The 8,908-nt window shown below is 38.2% G+C and overlaps 1 protein-coding gene across 1 annotated transcript; it reads left to right on the forward strand.

Annotated features, from left to right (window-relative positions):
• The first annotated feature begins 237 nt into the window (after window positions 1-237).
• On the forward strand, window positions 238-6,999 carry LOC132180782 (ATP-dependent zinc metalloprotease FTSH 2, chloroplastic). The gene is made up of 5 exons (XM_059593726.1): window positions 238-373; window positions 1,750-2,939; window positions 3,011-3,324; window positions 6,067-6,307; window positions 6,477-6,999. The coding sequence occupies exons 2-5, from the start codon at window positions 1,752-1,754 to the stop codon at window positions 6,813-6,815; spliced, it is 2,082 nt and encodes a 693-aa protein (XP_059449709.1). The 5' UTR covers window positions 238-373; window positions 1,750-1,751; the 3' UTR covers window positions 6,816-6,999.
• The last annotated feature ends 1,909 nt before the right edge of the window (window positions 7,000-8,908 follow it).

Below are 8,908 nucleotides of genomic sequence, written 5' to 3' on the forward strand. Positions count from 1 at the left end.
AAAAAGAGACTAGCTAGTAATCTTTAGTCACAAATGCAACACGTGTGGGTGTAACATTTTCTTCAAAATCCTTGGCCATTACAAATTTCCAACCCCACCACAAAACAAAACAAAAAAAAAAGGTTTGTTGTTGCCGACTTTACAAAGCAGAGTGGGAGGAAATAAGAAAAAAATCTCACCAAGTAAAACGGGCGAGGTAGCCCTTTGCAAAAAGCGCCACGTATACCATCCGCAAACCACATCCAGTCCCTCTAAATTACACTCAACTCTCCCTCTACGCCCCAAAGGTCCTCTCTGCTTCCAAAAGGCCAGAGCTTGTTATCTAACGCAGATACACGCATACTTGCTCCACTCCCAATCCCTCTGCTTCAAGGTACACCCTTCTGCTTCTCTTTTCTCTCAATTTCTATTCTTATCTTAAATGGGTTTATAATCAGATTGTTTCATCTTTCTTTTTCATTTTTGACAAGAGAAAAAATATTTTCTTCATGCTATTTATGGCTTCAGTTTACTCGAATTGTCGTTAAATCTCATTTTTGTGGTCAAATTATTTGTGGGTAATGGAGAGCTACAATCAGGAGCAAAAGATCATGTTTTTTTTTTTTTCTTTTTTGTTGTTTCAGTTCGGTTTGTGTTTGGTGGTGTGTATCAGTGTATGATTTCTCCCAGCTCTCCATATTTCAAATTTCAAGCTTTTTGTGGTGGCAGAATTGCTTGTATAGATATGTGTATATTAGTGGTTTAGAGAATGAAATGAAATTTCAAAATACATATCATTACATAGTGTATAAGAAATCTACGCAAGAAAATCGTAAGTATATAAAAAGTATAAATTGAATGATTTGCAGAAGTTGATTTTTAATTCCTATGTATGGTATCTGAGATACTACTGTAGGAGAGGAAAAGGAAAGAACACTTGGAATCTTCCACTCAGGACCTTAACCCCAACCTGTTTGTTATGAGGTTCCAAGTTTTGTTTTCCTTTTGTGCTATATATTGGTGCTGAATTGATTTGAGTTTTCTAGCATTTAATTTCAAGTTTTTTTTTTTTTTTTTTTTTTTTTAGGAAAAAAAAAAAAAAAAATGAATGAGCACTTTTAGGATAAAGGAAGATGAAAAAGAATGGTGGTATCAATATAAACTGATAGTATTAAGAACAAGAAAAATAAAGTTCTATGTTGTTGAAAATACACATTAATGGATAGGTTCCAGGTATCATAAGTTTTGAGGTTGTGTTGATATACTCTTCGGTTTGCCTTGTATAGAAACTTGTCTGTGTAAGGCATCTTTTTGTTGTGGTTGTTTATTTCTCTTTTTGTTTATTGGAAATACTAAATTGTAGATGAAAGACTTCCTGTCCCTTGATTTTCTTGTCATAAAATCTTGAACTGTTCAGACGGTATAAATCAAGTAATTCTTACTTATCAAAAAAAAATCTTGAACTGTTTTTAATTTCACTCTTGTCATGGTAATCTATAATGAATTTTGTTCTTTAAGTAAAAGATATGTCTCCTTTCTTGAAAGTATTAAGCACCTGTCGGATAGCTTCCATTAGCTGTCCATGTTGCTTCTAACCTAAGCTCCCTCTTCCTTGCATGGTTTTCTCAAAGTCAATGTTTGTTCTCATGCACATTGACTAGACTGCTTAATCTTATTCTATATGTTATCGTTTATAAAATTCATGTTTATATATAGCACTAATACCAGTGTTATTTTCTCTTAGATTTTAATTCCTTTTTCTGGTTTCAGGGATGGCAGCATCATCCGCGTGCCTTGTGGGGAATAGTTTCTCTACCCAGAGTGCAAAAACAAGTTTGAGCAAAGATATCTATGGGAAGTTGGTCTTTCCTTTTCCACGCCTTCCATCATTTCGTAAGGCCTCGAAAGTAGTTTTTGCAAAGGCATCTTTGGACCAGATGCACCATGAACGAAGAAGAGACTTTCTAAAGTTGTTGCTTGGAAATGTTGGAGTTGGTGTGCCTGCTTTACTGGGAAGTGGGAATGCGAAGGCTGATGACCAAGGGGTTTCTTCCTCCAGGATGTCTTATTCTAGGTTTTTGGAGTATTTGGACAAGGACAGAGTGAAAAAGGTTGATTTGTTTGAGAATGGAACCATAGCTATTGTTGAGGCTGTTTCTCCTGAACTGGGTAACCGGGTTCAGCGAGTTCGCGTGCAGCTTCCAGGGCTCAGCCAGGAACTCCTTCAGAAGTTCAGGGAAAAGAACATTGACTTTGCGGCACATAATGCCCAAGAAGACTCTGGATCTCTGCTATTCAATTTGATTGGGAATCTCGCTTTCCCTTTAATCTTAATTGGGGGACTATTCTTACTCTCAAGGCGCTCATCTGGAGGCATGGGTGGTCCAGGTGGACCTGGATTCCCCCTTTCCTTTGGCCAATCTAAAGCCAAGTTCCAAATGGAACCAAACACTGGAGTGACATTTGATGATGTTGCCGGAGTAGATGAAGCTAAGCAGGATTTCATGGAGGTGGTGGAGTTTCTGAAGAAGCCTGAAAGGTTCACAGCAGTTGGGGCTCGTATTCCAAAAGGGGTTCTTCTTATCGGTCCTCCTGGTACTGGAAAGACTCTGCTAGCCAAGGCGATTGCTGGTGAAGCTGGTGTTCCATTTTTCTCCATCTCAGGTTCAGAGTTTGTAGAAATGTTTGTTGGTGTTGGTGCCTCTCGAGTCCGTGATCTTTTCAAAAAGGCAAAGGAAAATGCTCCTTGCATTGTTTTTGTTGATGAAATTGATGCTGTTGGACGGCAAAGAGGAACTGGAATTGGTGGAGGGAATGATGAAAGAGAACAGACTCTTAACCAACTTTTGACAGAAATGGATGGTTTCGAAGGTAATACTGGTATCATCGTTGTTGCAGCAACTAACAGGGCGGACATTCTCGACTCTGCCTTACTGAGGCCTGGACGGTTCGATAGACAGGTGAGGATATGTCATCAATGCTTATTGCTCCTATTAATAGGGAAAGTACTGAAGTTTGTACTCTATTGCAGGTAACTGTTGATGTTCCAGATATACGGGGAAGAACGGAGATCTTAAAGGTTCATGGTAGCAACAAAAAGTTTGATTCAGATGTTTCTCTTGATGTTGTAGCCATGAGAACACCTGGTTTTAGCGGAGCAGATCTTGCAAATCTCTTAAATGAGGCAGCTATACTCGCTGGTAGGCGTGGGAAGACGGGAATTTCATCTAAAGAGATTGATGATTCAATTGATAGGATTGTGGCTGGAATGGAAGGTACAGTAATGACAGATGGGAAAAGCAAAAGTCTTGTGGCATATCATGAAGTTGGGCATGCCATTTGTGGGTAAGTGTCTTGTTGTTTTTGATAAGTAATGTATTTTTAATTAAAAAAGTAAGGTGCTCCTAAGTACACATATAGTATACACAAGAGGCTCGAAACGAGCAAAAGAAACCCAAATGATACAGCAAGAGCACCCACAAATCCTCATACCCGACAAGCCCTCAAACCAAAACCCACAAAACAACAAAGCCCAAAACCCCGTGAGGCACTCAATGCTAGAAAGTGTGAGTCTTGCCTTTCCCCCGCCTAGAGGATGCTCCCTTAGCATCATAGTTGACAGAGCATTCTAAGTTCAGAAGCTCCCTTCTACCTTTTACCTCCCGAGGTTACCTCTAAGGGGTACCCTTAACAAATGTCTTGTGGTTTTGTTTATTTTAGAATCCTCCATATAATATTTTTACAAGGCCATGTTCAACTTTGAAAGTTTGCACACTACACTTGTATATGATCTTTCCCCCAACATTTTTTTGATAAGAACACAAGCATATTTTTTGTAAGGTGTTCTGGCAGTCTCCTTTAAGTGCATCCATACATCCTTTTGTACAACAGTTCCTGCAATGACTGTTACCGTACCAGTGTTTGCTTTTGTTACACAAAGGACTCTGTTATTCCTCATAAGCCTTGCAAATGTAAAAATAATAGCAGCTATGGTCAAATTCCCATTTAAAAGCAAATGTATAGTGCAGTTGACAACGTAGTTACAATCACTGTTTTTTTTTTTTTTTTTTTTTTTTTAAAAAGTAATCAAGATATCATTAAAAACATAAGGTGGCTGTAGGTACATTGAGAGTATACAAAAGAAGCCACCTAATTAGTAGAAGCAAAAAGAACTAGAAGTTCATGAAAACTAATCACCAAAAGAAAAACAAAAGCAATTGTCCAAAGATATCGGGTGTTGAAAAATAAAAACTTAAATCTCCTCCAAAGTCCTCTCACGGTACTCAACTTTTGTCATTCCTTTTCCTCCAAAGAACCACAAAAGACACGAAGGTATCATCTTTCATACAACAGCACTTGAGTGTTGCCAATAGTCGACCAACAAGCATACAAGTAGACGACTTGTCTAGGCATAACCAAGACAGTGCAAATCAACTAAAGAAAACATTCCACATAGCACAAGCAACCCTACAATGAAAAAGAAGATCACAAACTCTCCATACAACACTAATATACCACAATGACGCGCTGCTTTTTCATCTCACTTTCCCTAAATACAACACCCGAAAAAACTAGGCAAAGACATCCACCTCCCCCAATCATGAGTCATTCTAGTAAAGTTCACGTTCCACTGAAGGGAACCTCTAGGATTTTCCAAGTGATTCGCAACAAAAGCACCTTTGTGCACACAATACCAAATAAATCCGAAAAGGCTTTCTTAAGGACCAAATCCCCACCAGAGATCATGCCAAATCCCCACACTTTGGCTTTCACTGAATGTAGTTACTCTTACTTCTGTGAAATATGCATTGGTAGCATTGATCATGCAACTGCTTACGAAAAAAAAATGTAATCATGCCACTAGGGCAGATAAACAGCATTAATTGCCAATAAATAAAGCAGTTTTTAGCATTCGAGGGACATGGAAGTACATTTGATTACATCCCTTTCAAGTGGAGAATCAGTGAATTTTGGGGTTGTAGTTGTGTATTCTGAATCCACCAAGACAACTACTAGCTTGCCTATCCAAAATATTATTTTAGGCTCCGGCCACCTTGCTTATTGCAGCAAATATATGCTGAATTCCTCCAACCCCACCCAAAAGAAATCCGCTTTTTTTGCACAATATTGACGTCATATATATCATAGCTATATACTATCTGGACGTTTTCCCCTCTCTCTCCACATGCGTTGACACCTGCTTGCACATACACACAGCCATACATGGCATACGTGATAGGAGTTGCAGCACTTGTGACCATAGGAGTTGAATGTACAAATTTTCAATCTGGTGCAAGTTTTGCAGGATTCATCACACATACCAGAATCTGCGTGGATTTAAATCAAAGGGGTTTAAGAAATGTGTCAAATGTTAAAAACCATATTACTATTGAATATTTAAAATATAGCCAATGGTCCATAGACCAAATGGCATCTCCTCTCCCCTAAATCAAGGGCTGGAAGGTAGAAAAGAAAAGGTGGATATGGGCTCGATCCCATAGGGGTGGGTACACATGCTTATTTATATTTTGTATGTAGTGATACCTTATCTTTATTTGTTGTTAAAAGGCTATATTATTTATATAAAATTGATAATAACTTCTAAATTTTTACATTTAATTCTTTTTCTTTTTAATGCTAGTATGATCAAACTTTCTGAAGCCTAAATTAAATAGATTTGAAATTGAATCCTAAGAATTGGATTTGAAGTTGAACAATTTAGATATGATATGGCATGACTATTGAATCTTATTAAGTGTAATCCAAGTCAAGCTTGGAACAGGATCCAAGTTATTTACAATTTTGCATAGAAGTGGCATTATTTGGTACTATAATGCCTGAGTGGGTTTCATAGTCACTGATAACTACTTGTGTCTTCTCTGACCTTTGTGCCACTGATAACCCTCCATAGTTTCTAAAGCTCACCATAATTTTCGCATAGTATTGTATGCTATCACTTGTCTCTTCTCTTCTCTGTCTGTTCTGCCCATAGTCTTCCCCAGCATAATTTAAGTGACCTTTCTTCACATGTTCTCTGATAGAGTTCAAATAATTTATGATATGTTTTTATCCTTTTGTTCCGTGCAGGACTTTGACTCCAGGGCATGATGCTGTTCAGAAAGTGACCCTAGTTCCACGTGGTCAGGCACGGGGTCTTACCTGGTTTATTCCTGCTGATGATCCTACCCTGATCTCCAAGCAGCAGCTCTTTGCTCGAATTGTTGGTGGACTAGGAGGCAGAGCTGCAGAGGAAGTGATCTTTGGTGAGCCAGAGGTGACAACAGGTGCAGCTGGTGATTTGCAGCAGATTACTGGTTTGGCAAAACAGGTTACACAATTTTGCTTGGTTCTCAGTTTAAGTGTGGTTTTCCGCTTCTATCTAGGCATTTATCTAGGGGGTTCCGACTTTAATTTTGTAGCCAATAACTCATCAAATGAACATTTCCTTTGTTCTAACCATAAAAAGTTAATGGAGGGATTTGATTATCTGTTTGCAGATGGTAACAACATTTGGAATGTCTGAAATTGGCCCATGGTCACTTATGGACTCAGCCCAGAGTGGGGATGTCATCATGAGAATGATGGCGAGGAACTCAATGTCAGAAAAGCTTGCTGAAGACATTGACGATGCCATCAAGAGGATATCAGACAAAGCATATGAAATTGCATTGACCCACATAAGGAACAACCGTGAGGCCATTGACAAGATCGTGGAAGTCCTCCTTGAGAAGGAAACGATGTCTGGGGATGAATTCCGGGCACTTCTCTCAGAATTTGTTGAAATCCCAGTTGAAAATCGGGTCCCTACTTCATTGCCCTCACCGGTCACTGTTTGAATAGCAAAAATTAGACTTGTAACTGTCATTGATTCTTGATCATACACGTATTGGATTGGTTAAATGTATTATATCTGTAATCTTCAGTAAAAGTGAAAGAATAGTTCAATATATCAGCCTTACTGCAGCACTATGGACGTAGTACATATACGCTGCAGCTCTTAACGGAGTAGTTGTTCATCTACCTAGCACCTCTAAATTCTTATATTGGTTGTAACTAGTAAACCTGCAGAAACCATATGCTGAGTACTAACTTGACTTGTCAGAGTCAAATCTATGAGCGGATCGGTTTGGTCTGGCCCTGATGTTGAAGATCAGAAATTTATGTGCACTTCCTATACATGTCACACATATCAATGTTTTCAGTGATTCAGGAAATATGGTGACACCCTACTTTTGAAATCTTTGAAGCACTTTCTGAAAATGCTATGTCCTCTTTCCTTTATTCCTCTGTTTCCTCTTTCATTAGTCAACCCTATCCGCAGAAAAAAATATTGAAAGATTGCTAGGATCGTGTTCTACCTGTATTTGACAAAACTAAGCCATATAACAAACACATTGCATGCATTGCTTAATTTAAAACATCAATCATCAACATTACACAAGGTTTGTTTACGATTTGAAAAATCCTTTAAACACATTGAAGGTAAAAACCACTTTGAAGCAGCTAAACTCGGGAAATCACTATATGAAGATTCAGAGTTACAGACTAGACGATATTCACAATCTTGAGGACCTCTAGACTTGGTAAGAACAATAAGCTTTTCAGCTTGTCTCCATCTTGACCATATCTTCATGGAGTGTATCTCCTCACCGACCCTTTTGGTAGACTTCTTTCTTTAAGTAACCAAACCCATAATCTTGTGTAGATTGAATGAACAAGGCAACACGCCAAAATACCAACATCAACTCACGAGACTCAGCGCTTGTAGAGAAAATCGGTGGAGACTTCAGTGAACAAAGCACAGAAAGATATTTCTCAAAGTCTGCAATGAACAATTACACGAAAACCATTTATAGTGGAGACATTTCCTTCTTCACGTCTTAACGGTATAGCACCCTCGTTATGACGGGAAGGCCAAATTCGTGAATCTGAGAAATTCACGTACTAACTAGAAAGCAGTCTGTTTTGACAGAAAGAATAATTGTCTCCTCTTCGTCACATGTCCCATCTTAACGTACCTTCCGACAAGAAAAACAATAGGTCCAACATTGGTCCCGTTATGTGTCCCGTCTTGAAGAGGTTCATGACGAGAAAATAGTAGCTTCAACTTTGCTCCCGTCACATGTCCCATCCTGATGAGGTTCATGACGAGAAAACAGTAGCTTCAACTTGCTTCTATCACATGTTCCGTCCTGGCATAACTCCTGATGAGAAAGCAGTAACTCCCCGTTTCATCTCTCGTTCTGATGGGAAAATAGTAACTCCCTGTTACATGTCTCACTTTGACGGCACTCCTAACAAAAAAAAAGTAACTCCCTGTTACATGTCCTGTTCTGACGGGAAAACAAAGAGCTTCTTCAAACAGTTCCTAAAGACCTCAAAAGCTATTCCCCAAAGTTTTAAACAACAAGAAATACAATAATGAACATTGAACAAGGCCAAACGAAAACCTAACAATATCTCCCTTTGTCCATTCAATGACAAAACCCTAAATAAGGTTTAAAACTTTACAAAATACCAAAATCAACAAATCAAAAAGCAAGACCAACTAAATACCAAGAATACACCAAGTGCAATCCTTCCATACCATAGTGCTAGGTCATGGGACACTTCACCAAAAGACCATTGTTGCACTTCACCAAAATCAATCAAGAACATTCACTGTCCTGATTCTAAAATTTCACACAAGAAGCATTATTGTACCATATTCAAAACTTGAATAATAGATAATCATTTGCATAAAATGAGAAATGTCACAAGTTAAACAAAACATATAAACATCTGTTAAATGCCAAAGTATTCATATTTTAACCCATAAACTTATATGTGTTAATTCCAAGTGTTGTTAATTTATGCTATTTTAGTTCTTTTATGTGTTTTCCATGCTTTTGTAGGCTTTTGGAAGAGAAGGAAGTAAATCAGGAAGATT

Source organism: Corylus avellana, chromosome ca5, assembly GCF_901000735.1.
Source record: "Corylus avellana chromosome ca5, CavTom2PMs-1.0".
NCBI lineage: Eukaryota > Viridiplantae > Streptophyta > Magnoliopsida > Fagales > Betulaceae > Corylus > Corylus avellana.

What these genes read in the sequence shown, in the direction of transcription:
- LOC132180782 (XM_059593726.1), top strand. Translation starts at nt 1,752, where the DNA reads ATGGCAGCATCATCCGCGTGCCTTGTGGGGAATAGTTTCTCTACCCAG. An exon ending in CTGGACGGTTCGATAGACAG is followed by an intron (nt 2,940 to 3,010) that starts GTGAGGATATGT and finishes ACTCTATTGCAG; the next exon opens with GTAACTGTTGATGTTCCAGA. An exon ending in GTTGGGCATGCCATTTGTGG is followed by an intron (nt 3,325 to 6,066) that starts GTAAGTGTCTTG and finishes TGTTCCGTGCAG; the next exon opens with GACTTTGACTCCAGGGCATG.